Source organism: Staurois parvus, unplaced genomic scaffold, assembly GCF_062004578.1.
Source record: "Staurois parvus isolate SC_StPar_1 unplaced genomic scaffold, SC_StPar_1.0 ptg000892l, whole genome shotgun sequence".
Lineage (NCBI taxonomy): Eukaryota > Metazoa > Chordata > Amphibia > Anura > Ranidae > Staurois > Staurois parvus.
This window is the reverse complement of record NW_028318688.1, coordinates 268,923-294,420: the sequence shown is the minus strand read 5'-3', so window position 1 is coordinate 294,420 and position 25,498 is coordinate 268,923. Positions and strand designations below refer to the sequence as shown.

Genomic DNA, 25,498 nt, shown 5'->3' with positions numbered 1-25,498 from the left:
AAATGATGCTAACGTGTTAAAGTTATATTAAAGGCAGGTTTCTGACTACTCCTCCGCCTCTCCCCCTGTGGGTCTCGGTACTTAATGATATCATGCGTATGGAGGAAATGCTGGCATTTGCCAATGATACCTACGATAAACATAAGTTGTTGTGGTCGGTTTGGCTCCATTTCTCCTCCTCTTCGTTTCTCCGAGATTTGTGTTCCCCTGTCGTGCCTTAATGGAGTCGTGCCTTACTCCCCCTGGTATGTTCCTTGGTGCGGGCTGTAGTCCGTGCTGAGGTACACCCAGTGGGATCACCCTGCTGGGATACCGATGGATGGTCACCTTGTCTGCACTTGTCGCCATGCCTGTCTCCCGACCCTCTCCCTTTGCTTTCCTCTCTTCCTTCAATATCTTTACATCTGATGTCTTCCTTCTCCTCCCCCCCACTTTTTTTTTTCTTTTTCTTTTCTCTGTCTTTCTCTACCTTATCTCCTTTTCTCTCTGTTTGGGTATATTTTTTAGGCTTTATGGAATTATTTTATTATTGTTGAATATCACTTGTTTGGGGATGCTTCCTTTGTAGCTATGGTTGGATTCGTATTCCTCCATCCCCATGGATCATACTACTACCTATATTGTTGTTTACTCTCGCCCATTCCATTGATGAAATTCTTATCATTTTCCTGCTATGTAGTGTTTGATTTGATGCAAAATCTAATAAAGAAAAATTTGCCTTTTAAAGGCAGGTTTCTATACAGAGCTGCACCAGATTTTGCACTCTCCAGTTTTAGTAAATCTGTATGGTTTCATTCATCCTCCATCTGTAAAATGCCAAAATGGTGCATGCTTGTAGTGTATCTAAAAAGTTACTCACTGTCATTCTGATTTATGATGGAAACACAACTCAAGTGGTGCTATGTCACAAATTTAAGATTCACAGTGGGGTACTGTAACGGCAAATGCTGGGTGCAATAACTAAAAGCAAGTCATATACACGCACACAATCAACATGTAGTCATGCAGGTACCTTTAATCAGCATTTAAATCATTACATATTCTACACATGTGAAAGACCATCTACCAAATGAACTCCTGCCCTGGCACATCATAGCATTTACTCGGCACGCCAAGAAATAACAGAATATTCTTGTACTGTAAAAACCTCCACATTTATTATCACACGACACACAGGAGGATATAACTTATAGTCATCACAATCTGCATAATAACACACACCAATAATAATAATGTGAGCATTACAGCATGAAATAGACACATCATTTGACAGTGCCACAGCATAGAATTAATACATTACCAAAGCTATGTTAGAAGCTGGAAGGACTTAGCCCCACCGGAACCATACTGCCCCGGGGGTCACAAGGAAGCCGTAAGTGCAACCAATTTATGAGCCCATATAGCCTTGGCAAAAATACCATCGTCAGAGCTTCCTCTGGCAACAAGAGGGCTTCCATAATCGATCTCGCTTGGACTTCCAGCTTTTAAAACAATTTTCTGGAAGCTTTCCAGTAGCGGGCGCCACACCCACCACAGGAGGAACTAGCAGAAAGGTCCCGCGGGCATAACAGTCACGTTCAAACATCATATTGATCCTACATCGTTATCTGAAAAGTCACATTTTTGCTTCTCATCTACCACAAACTTCTCATCTACCCCAAACTTCTTCCCATCTACCCCAAACTTCTTCTCATCTACCCTAAACTTTTCTCATCTACCCCAAACTTTTCTCATCTACCCCAAACTTCTCATCTACCCCAAACTTCTCATCTACCCCAAACTTCTCATCTACCCCAAACTTCTCATCTACCCCAAACTTCTCATCTACCCCAAACTTCTCATCTACCCCAAATTTCTTCTCATCTACCCCAAACTTCCTTCCCATCTACCCCAAACTCTCTTCCCATCTACCCCAAACTCTCTTCCCATCTACCCCAAACTCTCTTCCCATCTACCCCAAACGTCTTCTCATCTACCCCAAACGTCTTCTCATCTACCCCAAACGTCTTCTCATCTACCCCAAACGTCTTCTCATCTACCCCAAACGTCTTCTCATCTACCCCAAACTTTTCTCATCTACCCCAAACTTTTCTCATCTACCCCAAACTTCTTCTCATCTACCCCAACTTCTTCTCATCTACCCTAAACTTCTTCTCATCTACCCTAAACTTCTTCTCATCTACCCTAAACTTCTTCTCATCTACCCTAAACTTCTTCTCATCTACCCTAAACTTCTTCTCATCTACCCTAAACTTCTTCTCATCTACCCCAAACTTCTTCTCATCTACCCCAAACTTCTTCTCATCTACCCCAAACTTCTTCTCATCTACCCCAAACGTCTTCTCATCTACCCCAAACGTCTTCTCATCTACCCCAAACGTCTTCTCATCTACCCCAAACGTCTTCTCATCTACCCCAAACGTCTTCTCATCTACCCCAAACGTCTTCTCATCTACCCCAAACGTCTTCTCATCTACCCCAAACGTCTTCTCATCTACCCTAAACTTCTTCTCATCTACCCCAAACGTCTTCTCATCTACCCCAAACTTCTTCTCATCTACCCTAAACTTCTCATCTACCCTAAACTTAAAGATTTCTACCTTCTCAAGCAAGTAGACTTCTTTAAACAGGTTTTTATCTTCTAATGTGAGGTTACTAGATGTCATAAACACGTTCCATTACATAAACAAGTTTTTATCTTGCTCTCAGCAGAATATCTCGTGACTGTTGCTTTGGCTTAGAGAAATGACATCAGTCACCTCTCATGCCCCTGGCTTTTGGGCAACAATGCTTTATTGTAAAAATTACCCAAGAAACAAAGGGTCCAAGGCCAACACATTTCATAGGCATTACAGTTACATACTGTGTTTGCTTTTTTTTTTTATACTGTGTTCTCATTGTATCTGTCTTAGTTGCAGCTACCTTTTGTGCTGAGGACTTTCACAATTGATATGTGTTCTCTTTCACAGGTAGCCCGTTATCTGTCCTCCTACTCCCAGGCTGCAGGGGACCTTCCTGCTCATAAGTTGAGGCTCCTTCATGATCTTTCCTCTTCCTCCGTGGCAGAATACAAGCAGCTGATGTCAGAGTGGGACCAGAATGCGGTGTCAGAGGCAGAGATGAAAGACCGACTGACCCAGCTGGTACAGAAAATGCAGCTCTACCTCAGCCAGGCCCGCCATGTGTGCATGGAGTCTTGGGCTCGTTTCCATCCTCTACGCATGATCTTCGGAAGCCTCATCCTCTTTATGTCATGCGTTGTCTGTTACATCGTTGCTGAAGCTGGATTGGCTATGAAAGTGTCTTACAAGCAGTTGCTGGGTTATCCAGTGTTTATCTCACTGTTGGTGACTGTCGTAATCAGTCTGGGCACATGGATGTCATTCGTAGATATGGATCTAGTTTCTCTTTGTGCTTTAGTCACTATCATCTCTCAGCTGAGTTTCCTGTACATTTTCAGATTGAGGAGGTATGCGCAAACGAGATGGTGGTGCCGGCCTACCTCTCTCTTATTTTCCGTGCCCTGCGTTGTGCTCTTTTTTCGGTGCTGCTCTCTGTTTTCGGACAGTTTTGTAGTGGCGGAGGGAAAGGCGGCTCCATTTTTTCTTACGTCATTGCTCTTACTGACAGTGGCCAAGCTACACTGGGATGGCAAACTGACCCTCCCAACCTTCACCCCACTAGGAAGTGAATCTCTGAAGCCCTCACTTATGCCGACCTATAGGAAGGATGGGTCCCGGCTGTTGTTGTTGCTTGCAGCCCTGGGTCTGTGCTTTCGCCTCTCCAGCTTTTTTCACAACTGCCGGGAAGAAACACCAGAATGTCAGCCATCTGCTTTTCTCACTCCGCTGTCCAGTGTGCAGGACCCGGAGCTGAAGAACTTCTCTTATATCTGCTGTGTCTTGTGCCTGGGGGTCATTATCTACCTCATCAGAAAGTGGCTGCAGCACTATGGAAACCTGAACAGCTCCTCCCCACTGGTTCTGTATGTCCGATGGGGGCTCCCGCTTATAGCACTAGGGATTTCCTGCTTCTGGGCCCTTAGCTCTGGTACAGAGGACAGCTTTGCCAAGCTGCGGGAGCTCACACACTTAGCCCTGGTGGCCTGCCCCAGGGCTATATATGCCTTTGCCGGAATGGGCATTCTGCTCATCCTGTGGAAGCCAATGACAGTTTATATGAAGCAGAGCCAGGACTCCAGTGCGGACAACACAGTGACCACGTTTGGTGGTGTGCCGGGATCTCAGGCGGAACTCCAACACGTCATCCCGCAGATCTACAGGAAGATGCAACGCACACTAAAGAACCGGCTCCAGCATAGCAGAGAGGGGGAGGAAGGGAAGAAAGGAGCAGCACTGGAGGCCTACGGACTAGGCAGCGTGTACTCCGCCGCAATGGTCATTACCCTTTCTCTGCTCACCCTTGTGCTCATAATGCTGCACAGTGAACGAATGACTCCAACCTTTCTCCTACTCATATTGGAGGCTCTGATCATTCTTCAGATCCATGGACATGTCTCCAACCTGTACTGGGCACCTGATGACAACGGTGAGTTAATGTGTCTCCTGTTTACTATAACACTGCAAGATCAAAGCGAGATTTTGTTTTCGAAGTCCTATACTTAGTCGTAAATTTTCTTTTTAGTTTTGGATGAATTGAGGAAGAATTAGAACCCTTATTAGGTTTTACTGCTATCTGGGGCTCTGCTAGAGACAACAAAGCCCCAGTGACAACCGTTTTACCAGACAAGAAGCGAGGAACAAACTCCAACATCAATAAATAAAAATTTTGCTTTAGTAGAGTTGGGAAAGCCAGAACTTCTGTCAAGTTTTTGTTTTACCCTATATTATTTTTTTGGCACCAAGTAAATATTTTGGATATCCCTGTCACTTTTTATTCCAGTGACCATGGTTACCAGGACAATTAAAACGGGTGATTTTCCACAGTGAGGACACAGCAGTAAAAACCTGTAACCGAACCGACTCCCAGACTGCGCTTGGGTACTTCCGTTAGTCTACCGCTTCCCCGTCCGAACACCGACAACAGACACCACAGCTGACCATACAAGACTAGACGACACCAGTCTTGAAGTAAACCAGAAGGCAGACTAGTTTATTTGACCACAGATACAAGATATATACACTCAGGGGACAGTCCCCCCTCCCTGCATAATGACACAGTGTGGGGCAATCTACATTTAGTAACGAGACACACAGGTATTCAAACTTCACACCAGCAGACAGTCCCGTCAGGAGGGAGGGCTGCTGGAGACACCCCCTCACCAAGCTAATACACATAAACACATACATCCCATAATAGTTTGCTCCCAAGCAAGACACACAATAGAACAATGGGATGCACCACATAACACCAAACAATCCACAACCCCCACCTATCTCCTAGACATGTCTACACAATATTAGGACAGATCACCCTGTACCCCTAACAGGCACAGGGCGACTTACTCATAATTAGGATATGGGGAGCTTATACAGGGGTCTCCCCACCTCTCCAAAGTGAGCTGTGTTCCATGGGCCCCCCACCCAAAGTGACTCACGTCACAAAACCCATTATGTGTTCTTATCCTCCCCCAATTATCCAGACCTGCCCATGCACACCACTGAAGACCTGCCCATGCACACCACTGAAGACCTGCCCATGCACACCACTGAAGACCTGCCCATGCACACCACTGAAGACCTGCCCATGCACACAGCTAAAGACCTGCCCCCATGTGACAGCTCAGTTGGTTGATTGGCTGTTGAGAGCTGATTCTGTGGGAGGGAGCAGATAGTCATGTTCCTGTATACCTGGAAGTACTATGTATGTCACCGCGCTCTAACTGGCATTGCAGAAGTAAGTAGCAGCTTGACTATCAAGTGTACCTGTTACTTTTTCCTGAATCTTCTAAGGACAGGTTCATTTTAAGAGATTGCATGGCATTGTCTCATAAAGCCACTTAAATCTCAATACTTTTTATTGTAATTATTTTTTCAACGCTGAAATCTAGTTGCATCATCCCTGTTGTTGTTCTGTTTTTTTGGTTTTTTTTGGTTTTGTTTGTTTCTTTGCTGTAGACAGTGTGTGCAATCTAGTTTTAGCCTTTCACAAACTGCAGCAGTTTCCAATACAATTCTTCCTGGGCAGCTGTGGCCATTTTTCTAACAGGAAAACAGAAGTTCTTTGCTGACCCATAAGGGTGGTGACATCAGCTTTCTGACAAGTAATCCAATATCATTCTTAATTTTTTAATTTGTTGATGACATTTATTGTGAAAAACTATCCAGCCTCTTTTTTTTTTTAACCTAATTTCAGAAAGGCATTCCAAAACTTAACCAATCTTATGCCCTGTTCCCTCTGTGTTGTGTGACCGGCATTTTTTACACTTGATCAACATCAGCCACCTCATTTTGTTTGTTCACACTGCAGTGCTGCCTTTAGGTTGAATTGCAGTGTGTTGGGGAAAAATTCAGTCATGCTGCATTTTTCCGCAATGCACTGGAGCTCACCTAAAGTCACCATCCATTTTTGTAACCCCTTCCCACTACCGGCACACAACTGACCCTAGTCTGCATGCAAAATGGATTGTTTTAGCGTGCGGCTGGTGTGAATGGGCCCATTTTGTTAAGCAGTGACATGGCCTTACTGCAGCCCAACTGCTGTTTCACAGAGGCACTGCATATTCATGAAGCACATCTCTGCTTGTTTGGCACTCTAAAATAAAGCGAGGTCAATAAAAATGAATGAGCATAGGAAAAAAAAAAAATCTGCTTTTCATTAACCACCTCCCGTCCGGCTGTTGTATATAAACGGCCGAATAGTGGCAGTGCAGGGGCGGGTGACTGTTTATAAATGGCCTCCGCGCACCCTACTTGTGCGCGCTCCCACGGAGCGCGCAGCACCGCGATCCGGTGCCTGCTGTGTCCTCCAGACACAGTGGAACACCGATCGTCGTACGGGACCTCTGTGCGAGGTCCCGATCATGTGATCACTGATTGGCCAATCAGTGATCACATGCAGAGTAGTAAGCAAGATGTCACTTCTGACATCATTGCTTACTACGTGTGAAATCTGTGAATGATCACAGAGGTCACATGGTACAGGGCTATTCACAACAGCCTTGTACCATGTGACAAGCTATGACCAATCACAGCTCACACAGTAGTTCTCAATGGCTGCAAGAATGCAGCCAGAGAGGAGAAATGATTGCTTTTACAGCCTTTATAGATGTAAAAGCAATCAGTGTAAAAAAAAAAAAAAAAAATCTTCATCACCCCCCACAATTAGTACAGTGTGACCATGGTGACACTGTACTGCTAGGGTTTTAGGGTATTAATAATGAAATAGTCCCATTCCAAAAATCGTATGAAATATATAAAGTGTCAAAAAAAATGGAAAAACAAAAAAACAAAGAGTCTTTGTTCAAAAGAAGTGTGCTTCTTTTGAACAAAGACTTTTTTTTGTTTTTTTGTTTTTCCAATTTTTTTAACACTTTATATATTTCACACGATTTTTGGAATGGGACTATTTGTACTCTTGTTTTTATGATTTGCGCAGTTTATGATGATCTTAAATAATGTATATGTTGTCAGGCTAGAGTAGACTGACCCTCATACGATGAGAGCGATATAAATACTATTGTTATTGTTACTTTAGACCTGTTCTGTGTCCCGTGGTATGCGGTCATAGCGTGGGCCCTCGCCGCCACCAAGAGCTTCTACTCCACTGGTCACCAGCCAGTCTTCCCTGCCATTCACTGGAATTCGGCCTTTGTGGGCTTTCAGGACGGGCACACAAACAACATCATCCCTGCACTGCTGGTTGCTGCCAACACCTTCTGCTCCAACATCCTCTTCTCAGGTAACAATGATGGCACATTTGTAATCTGCACAGATAATACAACAGAGCTAAGAAATCGGGAAAGAAAATGAATGGGAATTGAGGGGATGGTCAAGGCAATCAATAGAATATGGAGTGTGCAAAGAGATGACCTCGAAACCCGCCAATAACTGAAAGACACTAGTGCAGGCCATAGGCGGGTCGTTTATCGGCCGATATTCACGCCGTTAGTGGGGCCCGCCCGTCGGCCGTTTTTTGCAGATCGTCTCATTTACTTTTATCAGTCATGCTGGAAAATCCACGTAAAACGGCTGTTTTTTGTGGACGATGGTGGCAGCATCGGCAATGGCGCCAACCGATTTTTCGTTTATCGGCCGATAAACGGCCCGTCTATGGCCTGCATATTAGTGGACCAATCCAATCAAATTATGGCACGATTTCCAAGTCATGTGTTATGGAGTTCTTGTCCCAGAACAGTACTACAGTGGGGATAAAAAGAAGTGTGGTTGGGATATCTGTAGGAAAGCCACTTTTCCTAGATAAAAGGCTGATGATAATGGGTGTGGCTTATTCTGGGTGTGGTCTAAGCAGTGTGTAAAATGTATACTTGGAGATTTGTGTCTAATATAAATGATATCTTCTCCCCTGAGGAAGCCGGATCCTGCCTACTGCTGCTCTGGCCGTTCCTATGTGAATCCCCCACCGGGAGGAGGAAGAGAGGGAAGAGAGAGACCCGAGAAGGGGAGAGTGAGGACGAGGATATGCCTCTAATGGAGATGAGGCTGAGAGAGAATCCTGACTGCTTCTCTGTGGCTCTGCTCCAGCTGGGGACCAAATACCTCTTCATCCAAGGAGTACAGGTACTGAGCCAGCTAATACTGTGACTACACACACTCTTCATCCAGGGAGTACAGGTACAGTGCCAGCTAATACTGTGACTACACACACTCTTCATCCAGGGAGCGCAGGTACAGAGCCAGCCAATACTGTGACTACACACACTCTTCATCCAGGGAGCGCAGGTACAGAGCCAGCCAATACTGTGACTACACACACTCTTCATCCAGGGAGTGCAGGTACCGAGCCAGCCAATACTGTGACTACACACACTCTTCATCCAGGGAGTGCAGGTGTCAGGAATGGACTGGCCAGCAATGGTGGGACTCACCTGCCATTTGATCTGCAGTACCAGGGCTGGCCAGCGGATGCTCCCAGCAATCAGAGACTCAACTTTGCAGCCAGCTAACACCTGGAACTGATTATGCTGGGGTATTTAAGGGATGGCCAGACCCACAGACTCTGCCTTGGTGTTGTGTTTGTCCTGGGCCCTGTATCCTGTTTCTGTCCTGCATCCTGTTTCTGAACCGCTGCTAACTTCTCCTGCTCTGATCCCGGCTCGCTCCTGACCATCCCTCTGCCTGACCCTCTGTACCACGCTGCTTGCTACCTGTTCTGATCCCTGGCTTGTGACCCTGACCATCCCTCTGCCTGACCCTCTGTACTACGCTGCTTGCTACCTGCTGAACCTGGCCTGTGACCCCGACCAATCTCCGCTTGCTCCCCCTGTACCTACCTGCCCTATTGATATTGACCCTGCCTGCCTGACGGCGCTTGCTTGTATGTACTGTTATCTGTGGGTGGTTGGTTTGTTTGCACTGTATTATGTTTTAGTATTGCACTGCGTTTATGTTTGTATTGTTAGTGTTAATAAATTATATTGTTTATAACATATCTGAGGTCTGCGTTTCCCTGCGTCAGTCACACACCTCTGGTCACACCCGGGAGCCCTGACATTACACCAAGGCCAATCCTGACCAGAAGTGGCTGCACAGGGAAGCCATCTTGGCTTGTTGCTGGGAAGGATGGATCTTGATGAGGTTGAGTATTTATATCTGCTAGTGTTTGATGACAGGGAGTATGCTTATCAAACTCTGAAGGAGTATCCCCGGGATCAACTACTAGAATGTATACGGCTCGCTCATGTTCTAGTAGATCAGGGCACAGAATTCTCTGAGGTGCAGCCATTGATTGAGGTTTGTGCTGAGTTGGTTTCATCTGGTTCCCCCGAATGCAGGGATGAATTTTTGCCGCCATTTAGTGCAGACCAGGTAGAGTCCCTGGTGTGGTTATTAGAGGATGATGTGGGTTACTTTCTGGAGCGTTATTCCACATGTTCACCACAGGTACTAAGAGATTGTATAAACGCAGTGCAGTCATTGACCAGACAGACTTTGTGTAAGCTCAGCTTTGTTCAACCCCTACTGCAGACATGGACAGACTTGTTGCACCCAGCCTCAGTCAGCTTACAAAAGCCCAGTCCTGCTTCTAACTCTACTCCTGTATTCCCACCAGCTCCTCCAGTTACAGCCCAGTATACTTGGCTATCTACCGCATGTCAGTACCCTGTTCCCACTCGCTGCACCTATCCTGCCTTTAACCCTGTAAAAAAGCCCTCTGTAGCAACTGCTCCCTCTCCTGTTCCATCCTCCAGTTCTTCTCTGTCTCCAGCTGCTCCATTCGTTTGCAGACCTGCGTTTACTTGCAGTGCTCCAGTAGTTAAAACCAGAAAAAAGCGAAAATTCTTTCCAACCAATACCATCCTGCCAGTATCCAAACCGGTGAGCCTGCCTTCCGTGGTTCAGCCTGAAGCCTCTACTCAGCCGGATGCCTCTCTTCAGCCTGAAGCCTCTCTTCAGCCTGAAGCCTCTACTCAGCCTGAAGCCTCTACTCAGCCTGAAGCCTCTACTCAGCCTGAAGCCTCTACTCAGCCTGAAGCCTCTACTCAGCCTGAAGCCTCTACTCAGCCTGAAGCCTCTACTCAGCCTGAAGCCTCTACTCAGCCTGAAGCCTCTCCTCAGCCTGATGCCGCTACTCAGCATGATGAACTGATCCAGCCCGACGATCCTATTAGGCCAGTTGACTCGATGCCCGCTGTTGATCCAGATGACCCGATGCCCACTGCCTTGCCAGATGACGCGGTGCCCGCTGGCAAGCCAAATGACCTGATGCCTGGTGACCCAGTGCCCGCTGTCATACCTGGTGACCCGATGCCCGCTGTCGAGCCAGACAATCCGATACCTGATGACCCGGTGCCCACTGTCGTGCCTGTTGACTTGGAGCCCACTGTCTTGCCAGACGACTCGGTGCCCGCTGTTCCGCCAGTCGACTCGGTGCCCGCAGTCTTGCCAGACCACTCGGTGCCCGCAGTCTTGCCAGACCACTCGGTGCCCGCAGTCTTGCCAGACCACTCGGTGCCCGCAGTCTTGCCAGACGACTCGGTGCCCGCAGTCTTGCCAGACGACTCGGTGCCCGCTGTCTTGCCAGACGACTCGGTGCCCGCAGTCTTGCCAGACGACTCGGTGCCCGCAGTCTTGCCAGACGACTCGGTGCCCGCAGTCTTGCCAGACGACTCGGTGCCCGCAGTCTTGCCAGACGACTCGGTGCCCGCAGTCTTGCCAGACGACTCGGTGCCCGCAGTCTTGCCAGACGACTCGGTGCCCGCAGTCTTGCCAGACGACTCGGTGCCCGCAGTCTTGCCAGACGACTCGGTGCCCGCAGTCTTGCCAGACGGCTCGGTGCCCGCAGTCTTGCCAGACGGCTCGGTGCCCGCAGTCTTGCCAGACGACTCGGTGCCCGCAGTCCTGCCAGACGACTCGGTGCCCGCAGTCCTGCCAGACGACTCGGTGCCCGCTGTTCCGCCAGTTGACTCGGTGCCCGCAGTCTTGCCAGACGACACGGTGCCCACTGTCGTGCCTGGTGACTCGGTGCCCGCCGCTTCGTCTGGGGGCCCGAGACCTGTTGCTCCGCCTGAGGGCCCGAGACCTGTCGCTCCATCTGGGGGTCCGGCGCCCGCCGCTCCGCCTGAGGGCCCGAGACCTGTCGCTCCATCTGGGGGCCGGCGCCCGCCGCTCCGCCTGAGGGCCCGAGACCTGTAGCCCTGCCTGGGGGTCCGGCGCCCGCCGCTCCGCCTGAGGGCCCGAGACCTGTCGCTCCATCTGGGGGTCCGGCGCCCGCCTCTCCGCCTGGGGGCCCGAGACCTGTAGCCCCGCCTGGGGGTCCGGCGCCCGCCGCTCCGCCTGGGGGCCCGATGCCTGTCGCCCCGCCCGGGGGCCCGAGGCCTGTCACACCCGCCCGGGGGCCCGATGCCTGTCGCCCCGCCCCGGGGCCCGAGGCCTGTCGCCCCGCCCGGGGGCCCGAGGCCTGTCGCCCCGCCCGGGGGCCCGGTGCCTGTCGCCCCGCCCGGGGGCCCGGTGCCTGTCGCCCCGCCCGGGGGCCCGGTGCCTGTCGCCCCGCCCGGGGGCCCGGTGCCTGTCGCCCCGCCCGGGGGCCCGGTGCCTGTCGCCCCGCCCGGGGGCCCGGTGCCTGTCGCCCCACCCGGTGGCCCGCTGCCTGCCGCTTCTCCTGGTAGCCCGATGTGCCTCTGCCCGGAGTCCTGCCCGATGTGCCTCTGCCCGGAGTCCAGCCCGATGTGCCTCTGCCCGGAGTCCAGCCCGATGTGCCTCTGCCCGGAGTCCAGCCCGATGTGCCTCTGCCCGGAGTCCAGCCCGATGTGCCTCTGCCCGGAGTCCAGCCCGATGTGCCTCTGCCCGGAGTCCAGCCCGATGTGCCTCTGCCCGGAGTCCAGCCCGATGTGCCTCTGCCCGGAGTCCAGCCCGATGTGCCTCTGCCCGGAGTCCAGCCCGATGTGCCTCTGCCCGGAGTCCAGCCCGATGTGCCTCTGCCCGGAGTCCAGCCCGATGTGCCTCTGCCCGGAGTCCAGCCCGATGTGCCTCTGCCCGGAGTCCAGCCCGGTGTGCCTCTGCCCGGTGTGCCTCTGCCCGGTGTGCCTCTGCCCGGTGTGCCTCTGCCCGGTGTCCAGCCCGATGTGCCTCTGCCCGGTGTACCGCTGCCCGGAGTCCTGCCCGGTGTGCCAGTCTTTGATATCCCGCCAGTTACCAGACCCGGGCGGTGGAACATTTTTCCCAGCTAGGACTGTTTGGAGCGTCCTGAGGCCGCTCCTTGAGGGGGGGGTACTGTCAGGAATGGACTGGCCAGCAATGGTGGGACTCACCTGCCTTTTGATCTGCAGTACCAGGGCTGGCCAGCGGATGCTCCCAGCAATCAGAGACTCAACTTTGCAGCCAGCTAACACCTGGAACTGATTATGCTGGGGTATTTAAGGGATGGCCAGACCCACAGACTCTGCCTTGGTGTTGTGTTTGTCCTGGGCCCTGTATCCTGTTTCTGTCCTGCATCCTGTTTCTGAACCGCTGCTAACTTCTCCTGCTCTGATCCCGGCTCGCTCCTGACCATCCCTCTGCCTGACCCTCTGTACCACGCTGCTTGCTACCTGTTCTGATCCCTGGCTTGTGACCCTGACCATCCCTCTGCCTGACCCTCTGTACTACGCTGCTTGCTACCTGCTGAACCTGGCCTGTGACCCCGACCAATCTCCGCTTGCTCCCCCTGTACCTACCTGCCCTATTGATATTGACCCAGCCTGCCTAACGACGCTTGCTTGTATGTACTGTTATCTGTGGGTGGTTGGTTTGGTTTGTTTGCACTGTATTATGTTTTAGTATTGCACTGCGTTTATGTTTGTATTGTTAGTGTTAATAAATTATATTGTTTATAACATATCTGAGGTCTGCGTTTCCCTGCGTCAGCCACACACCTCTGGTCACACCTGGGAGCCCTGACAGCAGGTACCGAGCCAGCTAATACTGTGACTACACACTCTTCATCCAGGGAGTGCAGGTACCGAGCCAGCTAATACTGTGACTACACACTCTTCACCCAGGGAGCGCAGGTACCGAGCCAGCTAATACTGTGACTGCACACACTCTTCATCCAGGGAGCGCAGGTACAGAGCCAGCCAATACTGTGACTACACACACTCTTCATCCAGGGAGTGCAGGTACCGAGCCAGCCAATACTGTGACTACACACACTCTTCATCCAGGGAGTGCAGGTACCGAGCCAGCCAATACTGTGACTGCACACACTCTTCATCCAGGGAGTGCAGGTACCGAGCCAGCCAATACTGTGACTACACACACTCTTCATCCAGGAAGTGCAGGTACAGAGCCAGCCAATACTGTGACTACACACACTCTTCATCCAGGGAGCGAAGGTACCGAGCCAGCAAATACTGTGACTACACACACTCTTCATCCAGGGAGTGCAGGTACCGAGCCAGCCGATACTGTGACTACACACACTCTTCATCCAGGGAGTGCAGGTACCGAGCCAGCCGATACTGTGACTACACACACTCTTCATCCAGGGAGTGCAGGTACCGAGCCAGCCGATACTGTGACTACACACACTCTTCATCCAGGGAGTGCAGGTACCGAGCCAGCCAATACTGTGACTACACACACTCTTCATCCAGGGAGCGAAGGTACCGAGCCAGCAAATACTGTGACTACACACACTCTTCATCCAGGGAGTGCAGGTACCGAGCCAGCCGATACTGTGACTACACACACTCTTCATCCAGGGAGTGCAGGTACCGAGCCAGCCGATACTGTGACTACACACACTCTTCATCCAGGGAGTGCAGGTACCGAGCCAGCCGATACTGTGACTACACACACTCTTCATCCAGGGAGCGAAGGTACCGAGCCAGCCAATACTGTGACTACACACACTCTTCATCTGAACATCAACAGAAACTATTTTTTGTTAATCTTTGCTGGATTTTCACTAATCAGATATGGTCATTAATGGGAATTGTGGAAACTCGCTTAAAAGCTATTAAATACACAGGGATTCACTGCATAAAACAGGGCCCCACACTCAGGGATTCACTGCATAAAACAGGGCCCCACACTCAGGGATTCACTGCATAAAACAGGGCCCCACACTCAGGGATTCACTGCATAAAACAGGGCCCCACACTCAGGGATTCACTGCATAAAACAGGGCCCCACACTCAGGGATTCACTGCATAAAACAGGGCCCCACACTCAGGGATTCACTGCATAAAACAGGGCCCCACACTCAGGGATTCACTGCATAAAACAGGGCCCCACACTCAGGGATTCACTGCATGAAACAGGGCCCCACACACAGGGATTCACTGCATAAAACATGGCCCCACACACAGGGATTCACTGCATAAAACATGGCCCCACACACAGGGATTCACTGCATAAAACATGGCCCCACACTCAGGGATTCACTGCATAAAACAGGACCCCACACTCAGGGATTCACTGCATAAAACATGACCCCACACTCAGGGATTCACTGCACAAAACAGGGCCCCACACTCAGGGATTCACTGCATGAAGCAGGGCCCCACACACCGGGATTCACTGCATAAAACAGGACCTCACACTCAGGGATTCACTGCATGAAACAGTGTCCCACACTCAGGGATTCACTGCATAAAACAGGGCCCCACACTCAGGGATTCATTGCATGAAACAGGGCCCCACACTCAGGGATTCATTGCATGAAACAGGGCCCCACACTCAGGCATTCACTGCATGAAACAGGGACCCACACTCAGGGATTCACTGCATGAAACAGGGACCCACACTCAGGGATTCACTGCATGAAACAGGGCCCCACACTCAGGGATTCATTGCATGAAACAGGGCCCCACACTCAGGGATTCATTGCATGAAACAGGGCCCCACACTCAGGGATTCATTGCATGAAACAGGGACCCACACTCAGGGATTCACTGCATGAAACAGGGACCCACACTCAGGGATTCACTGCATGAAACAGGGCCCCACACTCAGGGATTCATTGCATGAAACAGGGTCCCACACTCAGGGATTCATTGCATGAAACAAGGCCCCACACTCAGGGATTCACTGCATGAAACAGGGCCCCACACTCAGGGATTCACTGCATGAAACCGCCCTGCAATCAGGGATTCAACTCACGTTTGCTTTTTGTTTCCTGACAGCTCCTGTCCTGTGTCTGTGCGGCCATGATTCTTCGGCGTCATCTTATGGTGTGGAAAGTGTTTGCTCCAAAGTAGGTTAAAGCTTCTTGCATCTGAACATACCACATATATACCCCTAATCACACACACAAAAAATCTTCCCTTTCTATGAATACAGGACAGAAAGATGGAGCTCAGTTTTAGCTTGGTGCCCCTGGAGGTAGGACGTCCTAAATTCTAGTTAGAATATTTTTACAATTAAAAGAGCTGGAGTATAGATTTGTGAATAGGATTCTTTTCATATGGCTCCTAGCAGAGTCACACAGGACCCCCTACACCCAGGGATTCGCTGCATTAAACAAGGTCCCAAACTCAAGAATTCACTGCATGAAACAGGGACCCACTGTAACGGAACCGTCCCAGTCTGCGCTTGTGTATTTCCATTATAATACCGCTTCCCCGTTCGAACACCGTCCATGGACCCCACCGCTGGCCATACACTAGACGAGACCAGTCTTGAAATAAATCAGGAGATAGACTTTATTTTAACATAGATACAAGATATATACACAGGGCGGGGCAATACACACCCAGTAACAAGAGACACATCAGCAGACAGTCCCATCAGGGGAAAGGGCTGCCGGAAACACCACCCACCAAGCCAATACACAAACCCATACATCCCATAATAGTTTGCTCCCAAGCAAGACACACAATAGAACAATGGGATACAACCACATGGCATTAAACAATTAACAACCCCCCACCCCAATATTAGGACAGATCAACCTGTACCCCTAACAGGCACAGGGTGACTTACACATAAGAGGGATATGGGGAGCTGACACAGGGGTCTCCCCACTTCTCCAGAGTGAGCTGTGTTCCATGGACCCCCCCACCCAAAGTGACTCCCATCACACTTCACTGCATGAAACCGAGTCACGCACTCAGGGATTCACTGCAGGAAACCATGCCCTACACCCAGGGACTCACTGCATGAAACAGGGACCTACTCTCCAGGATTTACTGCAACAATCAGTGCCCGCACTCAGGGATTCACTGCATGAAATAGGGACCCACTCTCAGGGATTCACTGCATGAAACCAGGACCTATTCCCAGGGATTCAATGCATGAAACAGGGCCCCACACTCAGGGAATCTCTGCATGAATAATGTAGATAAAGTGCAACGCAAAAGTCCAAATATTTTCACAATCCAGATATAAGAGTTCATAAGCAAAGTCCTTTGGTATAAGCAAAAGTACTAATCCGACAGTGAATGGGAGACTTGACATGCAAACCCATCCAGGTGCAGACAGTGCTCAATCCCCACCACCAAATGTAAATATGCCTCTCACCTTAAAGACATGACCCCTGAGCTAACAGGAAAGTCATATCTCACATTCCCCTGCATGGGTATCAGTTGAATGGAAACACCGCTGATCCGTGAGGGAGAATCCTCACATATACTATATTGCCAAAAGTATTGGGTTCAGGTGTTCCAATCCCCTCCATATCATGTGATTCAGGTGTTCCAATCCCCTCCCAATCATGTGATTCAGGAGTTCCAATCCCCTCCATGGACACAGGTGTATACAATCAAGCCCCTAGTCATGCAGACTGCTTCTACAAACATTGGTGAAAGAATGGGTCGCTCTCAGGAGCTCAGTGACTCCAAGCGTGGTCCCGTGATAGGTGGCCACCTGGGCAATAAGTCCATCCGTTACATTTCCTGGCTACTAAATATTCCACGCTCAACTGTTAGTGGGATTATAACAAAGTGGAAGCAACTGGGAACAACAGCAACTCAGCCACCAAGTGGTAGGCCACGTCACATGACCGGGTGGGGTCAGTGCATGCTGAAGCGCACAGTGCGCAGAAGTCACCAACTGTCTGCAGAGTCAATAGCTAAAGACCTCCAAACTTGGTGTGGCCTTCAGATGAGCCCAACAACAGTGTGTAGAGAGCTTCATGGAATGGGTTTCCATGGCCGAGCAGCTGCATCCAAGCCTTACATCACCAAGTGCAATGCAAAGCGTCGGATGCTGTGGTGTAAAGCACGCCACCACTGGACTCTAGAGCAGGGGAGGCGTGCTCTCTGGAGTGACCAATCACCCTTCTCTGTCTGGCAATCCAATGGACATGTCTGGGTTTGGCGGTGGCCAGGAGAACTGTACTTGCCTGACTGCATTGTGCCAAGTGTAAAGTTTGGTGGAGGGGGGATTATGGTGTGGGGTTTTTTCAGGGGTTGGGTTTGGCCCCCTAGTTCCAGTGAAGGGAACTCTTAAGGCATCAGCTTACCAAGACATTTTGGACAATTTCATGCTCCCAACTTTGTGCGAAACGTTTGGGGATGGCCCCTTCCTGTTCCAACATGACTGCGCACCAGTGCACAAAGCAAGGTCCATAAAGACATGGAGGAGCCAGTTTGGGGTGGAGGAACTTGACTGGCCTGCACAGAGTCCTGACCTCAACCCCATAGAACACCTTTGGGATGAATTAGAGCGGAGACTGCGAGCCAGGCCTCCTCCCCCGACATCAGTGCCTGACCTGACAAATGTGCTTCTGGAAGAATGGTCCAACCTTCCCATAGACACCCTCCTAAACCTTGTGGACAGCCTTCCCAGAAGAGTTGAAGCTGTTATAGCTGCAAAGGGCGGGGCCAACTCAATATTGAACCCTACGGACTAAGACTGGGGGGCCATTAAAGGTCATGTGTGTGGAAAGGGCGGGGCCAACTCAATATTGAACCCTACGGACTAAGACTGGGGGGCCATTAAAGGTCATGTGTGTGGAAAGGGCGGGGCCAACTCGATATTGAATCCTACGGACTAAGACTGGGAGGCCATTAAAGGTCATGTGCGTGGAAAGGGCGGGGCCAACTCAATATATTGAACCCTACGGACTAAGACTGGGAGGCCATTAAAGGTCATGTGTGTGGAAAAGGCGGGGCCAACTCAATATTGAACCCTACGGACTAAGACTGGGGGGCCATTAAAGGTCATGTGCATGGAAAGGGCGGGGCCAACTCAATATTGAACCCTACGGACTAAGACTGGGGGGCCATTAAAGGTCATGTGCGTGGAAAGGTCGGCGGCCCAATACTTTTGGCAATATAGTGCATGTCTAATGGATGTGCAAAATCAAAGAGGAGACTAATAGTGCTTTCTGCTTAAAAGCTTTATTATAAAAAATGTTAAAAACACACGGAGATATTCCAGCACTCGTAAGTGCATAAATGAGCACTTTGTATACAATAGGCAAGCCATTCAGAAGATAGCCGCGGTTGACGTCAAGCGAGGCTCCTCCCTCTTTACGCGTTACGTCCTTGTTGTCCTTGGGTGTTGGGAAATCTACCGAAGTGTTCATCTTGCAACATGGTTTATTTTCAGATCTAAGGGTTGTGGCTGCACTGGTTGATTTTGTTTTTTTAGACCTCATGCACACAGGGCGTGTTTGCAGTCACTTTTAAGGATTTTTTTTACTGCTTCCAAACGCTCTCCATATTATCCTATGTGTCCGTGCACACATAGACTTTTAGTAGCAGCAGCATTTACCAGCAGGAGAAAAATCCATGGCCAGTGCGACCAGGAGCAACACCGTTTTGGTGGAAAAAACGCTGGCAGCTCCTAAACTTTACCAAACTCTGCCGGTGCCCAGCCTTTAGCAGAGTTATTTTTCACTGGTTGTTCAGGAGAGGGCTGAGAAGCCCTCACAACTCAAGTCTATGACAAGTCCTTTATTAAAAGATAAAAAATGTTTAAAAATTTCCACCGGTGTAGATCAATCATCAATCACGACACCCACCGCCACCCCAAAAAAAGAAAAGAAAAAAACCTCAGGTTCAGCCCCACCCCCTTGTGATGTCACTGACATGAGGCATCATCACTGGGTGGCCCCACCTCTTAGCTATTTAAGAGCTGCCAGATGGCCGGAGCCTTCGTCAGGACCAGAGGTTTTTTTTCCCCTTTTCTTTATTTTTTCAGGTCAGTGGTGGCGGTGGGCGGCATGATTGATGTGGAATCTCCACGGGGGGATGGGTGGGTGGGGATGACATTTTTTTTATTTTTTAATAAAGGACCTGTCAAAAACTTGTGTTTTTATTTACTTTTTACACTTTTTTGGTGAATGAGTAGGGGTACAATGTACCTCTACTCATTCACATGGGGGTGGGACAGAATCTGGGGGCCCCTAGTTAAAGGGGGCTTCCAGATTCTGATAAGCCCCTCACCCACAGATCCCCACAATCACCGGTCAGTGTTGTGGGGAAGTGGCCCTTGTCCTCATCAACATAGGAACAAGGTGCTTTGGGGATGCCTCCACCCCAAAGCCCCCCTCATGTTGAGAATATGTGGCCTGTTATGGGGGGGGGGGGGGTATTCGCTTGTCCCCCCTCCTTCCTGACCTAATTCTTAAATTTTGGCGTGGGGTTTCCCTTTAAATCCATACCAGACCCAAAGAGCCTGGTATGGATTGGGGGGGGGGGGGCCCACGCTGGATTTTCCACATTTTTTTTTTTATTGCTGGCAAAGTTTCTTTTCTCTTTCATTCATTGACAGACACAGCCTTCATAATCTTGACTGTATTGTTATATCGCCACCTTCAGGAGTAGGACTAGGCAGAGATAAGAACAAGCACAGCACCGCCTATGGGTAGTCCTAACTGGTAGTAAACCCCCGCTCTGCGACAGGCTGCTCAGTATTTTCATTATAGGTGTTTGTGGTGCGCTTGGCAAATGCCTATCAACTGCCTCAAAACCGCGCATGCGGTGTTTGGGGAGTGTCAAAAACGCTTCCCAAACGCCTGTCAAATGCTATAGGGGCATTTGGCAAGAGTTAGAAATAAAGTCAAGTGTGAACGAGCCCTTAAATGTAATCGAAGTACCTGGTCTTGACCTAGTATTGGTCACTTGCAGTCCCTGTACAGCAGAGGTCAGAGAGGGGAGGGAGAAGCAGCACGAGGAGCCAGTCAAGTGTGCTGCAATACAAGAGGCAGAAGAAGGGGAGAGCAGTGTGCTGAAGGTTAGGTCATTGGTCTGTTGATTCTCCTTCACCAGTAATACTGCAGTGCAGAAAGACCAGGTCTCTTCCCCTGCTGGATGAGGCTGTGTTATGTGGCTGAGCTGTATAAATCTTAGGACTGGATGGACAGAGATGCAATTCATTTGGCAGGTAAAGCATTTCCCATATATATATTCTATCTGCGTATTTAGCTGTTTGTCTGGAGTATTACACCTATAATGTTTTGTTTTTTGTTTTTTTTTAACTTGCTGTCCTCTTCTTGCCTCTCAGGTTCCTGTTTGAAGCTCTGGGCTTCACAATCAGCAGCATCTTTATGGTGTGTGGGATTGCACTGGTTCTGCGGGTGGACTGCGTCGTTAGTGACTGGTTCCGGAGCCTCTTGGTCCAGCAGAGCAGGTAGCGGTGGAGGATGGACTGTGATGGATGGACTGTGATGCTGCTCAGACCTCACTCAGTGCCTTTCCCAGCCCAGGCTGTGGGCTGCTGCATTAATTACACTCCACCGGCCGGCAGATCCCCGACCTTCCCGCCATATTTGTTGGGATCTGTCTATATTCGGAGGATTTGCCACGGGACGGCAGTAGCTCAGACTCACCTGGTGTTATCAGGAGCCATTTTAAGACTGCTCTCCCATCTAGTATTTACCATGGACAGCAGACAGCCCCCCATCATTGCTGCAACAAGGAGAGCGGTGCGGGGGAACTGCATTTTACTTAAGAATAAATGTAGCTTTTGGGAGAGTAAAAAAAAAAACCGCACAATTCATAGAAGACCGCTTACCAACCACTGCCAAGAGTTTACCAAAGGCTTGCAGTACATCCGCGACGGCACAATAAAGAGTGCTTGAGTATACGTGTGCAAGTGGTGCCGGAGTCTTCTGAAATAAAGGGAATTTTGTGCTACATTATTATTGTTTTTTGGTTTTTATTTGCATGCATCACATCAGGGGAATTTATCAAAACAGCCACAAAGAGACAGTGCAGAAAAAACATGGATGTTTTTTATTCACCATGAAATCCTTTTCTGTTCATTCATTGAAGGACACAGTGGAGATCCTTTAGGTCTTGACCATTGGGTTATAACGCCATCTGTAAGAGTAATGCAGGCCATAGACGGGCCATTTATCGGCCGAATTGTCGGCCGATAAACAAAGAAATGGTTGGTGCCGATGCTGCCACCAATGCTCACGAAAGAATGGGACAAGAAACCAGTTTGACAGACGGGAGCGCACCATACAATGTGACAGCAATACAAATACATTATGTTTTTATTCGGATACAAATGGATACATTTGTTGCAACCGCAAGACTTTTTCATATAAAATGTAATAGCGGACTTCTGCTTCCTTCTTCTTCCTCTTCCTTCTTCTTCCTCCTTCTTCTTCCTCTTCCTCCTTCCTCTTCCTCCTACTTCTTCCTCTTCCTCCTACTTCCTCCTCTTCCTTCTTCTTCCTCCTCCTCCTCTTCCTTCTTCTTCCTTCTTCTTCCTCCTTCTTCCTCCTTCTTTTTCCTCCTCCTCCTCTTCCTTCTTCTTCCTCCTTCTTCTTCTTCCTCCTTCTCCTTCTTCCCCCTCCTTCTTCCTCCTGCTCCTTCTTCCTCCTGCTCCTCCTTCTCCTTCTTCTTTTTCCTCCTTTTTCCTTCTTCTTCCTCCTTCTTCCTCCTCCTCCTCCTTCTTGCTCCTTCTTTTTTCTTCTTCCTCTTCTTTCTTCTTCCTCTTCCTCCTCCTTCTTCCTCCTTCTTCCTTTTTCTTCTTCCTTTTTCTTCTTCCTTCTTCTTCCTTCTTCTTCCTCCTCCTCCTCCTCCTTCCTCCTCCTCCTCCTCCCTCCTCCTCCTCCTCCTCCTTCTTCCTCTTCCTTCTTCTTCTTCCTCTTCCTTCTTCTTCCTCTTCTGTCACGGCTAATGCACAGATATTTTATCGGTAAAACGATCGGCCAATTTGCCCATCATTGCCGGGAAAATCAGCCGATCGTCCAAATCAGCTGTGTATTTTCCAACATGACCGATAAAAAAACTGCCAAAAACCCGAAAAATGGCTGACCAATTAACCCACCAACAGTGTGAAAATTGGCCGATTTTCGACCCGTCTATGGCCGGCATAAGACGCTAGGAACAAATCACAAAAGCACAGCCCAGGGAAAGCCCCTGCCGGTGGCCACCCCCCCCCCCCCCCAATCTGCTAAAGGCAGACCAGTTACAAAGAAGTATAAAGAACAAACACCACTGGTCACAGACAGAACAACTGAAGGGTCAGGTGATGTGTCCTTCAAAAAACACAAAGAAAAGGATTTTACATTGAGAACAAAAAACATTTCTAGTCAATGAAGATCATGGAGGAGATTTTTAGATTTTTAACTCCTTGGATGTCCCAAAGCAGCGTCTGCCACGGGGTGGGGAAAAAAAAACAATGAAAACTCCTCTGTAAGGCTCCATGTACACTGCAGCTGATAAACTGACGTTCAGGAGCTTTTCTGCGTTTTTTTCAGCAGCCCCTGAACCCTCCCTAATGTTCCCCTCTGTGTCCGTGTACACATCATCGTTTCCAGGCAATTGAGTTTACAGTCGTTTTTTTGAATGCACCAAAATTGAGTTCAGGAGTAGATTTCTAACGCTTGTAAACGCTGTTAACCGCGTTTATAAGCGTTTGCGTTTAGACACGTTTTTTAACTGATCCATATCCAGATGCTGTCCGGAGCCTTTTTTCATCATCAGAAATGCATGCAAAGCGTTTTCCATGTATTCAAATGGACCCGGTACACCAGCGCAATCAGTTCCAGGTTTGGCGTGAAGGAATAAATGGTAGAACGCGCCGCATTATGCTCATGATGGGATCCATAGTGAATACAACCAGAAAAGACCGGTCATCTCAACACATACTGCTCTCTCTGCTTCTACTCTCTCTATTCCTCTCAAAATGTCTGAAATAGTTCATTTTTTACTGTGTCTCAGTGCATTCTGGGCATTTGGGAAGGTCTAATGATGTTATCTTTAAAAAAACGCTTCTAAACGCAAATGCTCATAAACGCGGTATGCAAATGCGGCTAAACTGACTTTTTTTAACCTACATTTTCCAGCGGTCAGTTTCCATCGTTCAGAAGTGTTTTCCAAACGTCCCGTATACATGGAGCCTTAGGCAAAGGTAACTGCCACCTGTGGGACCAAACCTGCATCTGCGGATGCAACAACATCACCTTTGGTGACAGGGAAAAAAGTAAAAGCTTTCTTGTAAAAAAGGTTCCCATCAGGAAGTTTTGTCCTCCTCCCTCATGCTAGGAAAATAACGGAGCTGCCTCTAGCATATAGGAATGGAGGGGCCCCCCCTAGGCCAGGGGTAGGCAACTATATCACTCCAGCTGTATGGAAACTACAAATCCCATCATGCCTCTGCCTCTAGGAATCATGCATGTGACTATCAGAGTTTTGCATTGCCTCATGGGATTTGTAGTTCCACAACAGCTGGAGTTCTGAGGTGGGCCTACCCCTGTCATAGGCTGTGCTTCTTGTACCTAATGTCCTACTCCTGCGGATGGCAGTATAACCTGGCTGTCAAGATCATCTAGGTCTCCACTGTGTCCTTCAATGAATGGACAACAAAGCGTGGCACGAACTTATACCCCAAAAAGTTTGTTATTATTAACAGTTTTCCTAAATCATCTGTAGTACATAGGCGCCCCTTAGTGGGCCAAGGTTTGTACAGAAAGGTTTAAAGGACAGATGGCATTTTGTATCCTGCATGGGTAGGCATGAACTCTTATGATGGCATGAAGGAAGGAGTTACAAAATGAAAACAAAAACTGACACCCCTGCAATATTGATGGGGGGGGGGGGGCCTTCTACGTGGCCATTTTTAATAATCCTGCGCATATGCAGATGTGCCACAGGTCCCTATCTGATATTTGGGACCTACAGCATTTCTGTGTGCATGCAGAAACATATCCATGCTAGAGCACAGATGCTGCTTGGCTGTGATATCTGGGACCTTGCAGAGACCCTCCCTGGTGAACACAGACATGCTACAGGTCTCCGCCACATCCCACATAATTGGCAGAGAGAGCCGTCATGTTTGCTCAAAAGCAGATCTCAGGACACATATACGCCCCCCACAGAAAAACCCTGGGATGTAGCCTCATTCAGCATGTTTCCTGTCTGGCTTCCTCTGGGGTAGGGTGACGAGAAAATAATATATTGCTGTTAAAGGATAAGGTCACCTTATTGCAGATTAAACCCCTTCCTGTCCGGCCCATGTAAATAAACGGGTGGATGGGAGCGCTGCCGTAGTGGGTGGAATTTTCTAAACGTCCCCCGCTTCCGTTGCCTGTGCATGCTCCCTGGGAGCGCGTGGCACCGCTATCGGTGCCCGCTGGGTTTGGTTGACACCGATCGCTGTATGGGACCTCTGTGTGAGGTCCCGATCATGTGATCACTGATTGGCATTGCAGGAGCGGGTGGCCGTTTATAAACATCCTCCCTGCTCCCCGCCTGTGCGCACTCCCTGGGAGTGCGTGGCACCGTGATCTGGTGCCTGCTGTGTCTGGAGGACACAGCGGAACACTGATCGCTGTACGGGACCTCTGTGTGAGGTTCCGATCATGTGATCACGGATTGGCCAATCAGTGATCACATGAATAGTAGTAAGCAAGATGTCACTTCTGACATCATTGCTTACTACGTGTGAAATCTGTGAATGATCACAGAGATCACATGGTACTATACATGGGCTATTCACAACAGCCTTGTACCATGTGACAAGCTGTGACC

General features: G+C 49.3%; 1 protein-coding gene across 2 annotated transcripts in view; it reads left to right on the top strand.

Moving 5' to 3' along the window:
* The window catches only part of PIGO (phosphatidylinositol glycan anchor biosynthesis class O), a 72,616-nt gene extending 50,968 nt beyond the window's left edge, over positions 1-21,648 (top strand). Inside the window, exons 7-11 of one of the 2 annotated variants that reach the window (XM_089656157.1) lie at positions 2,970-4,548; positions 7,657-7,860; positions 8,494-8,699; positions 15,746-15,816; positions 21,015-21,648. In XM_089656157.1, the coding sequence (XP_089512283.1) occupies positions 2,970-4,548; positions 7,657-7,860; positions 8,494-8,699; positions 15,746-15,816; positions 21,015-21,144 (2,190 nt within the window). In that variant the 3' untranslated portion in view covers positions 21,145-21,648. Of the gene's footprint in view, positions 1-2,969; positions 4,549-7,656; positions 7,861-8,489; positions 8,700-15,745; positions 15,817-21,014 lie in introns of those variants that run through there. The other variant, XM_089656158.1, reaches the window with a different exon arrangement.
* The last annotated feature ends 3,850 nt before the right edge of the window (positions 21,649-25,498 follow it).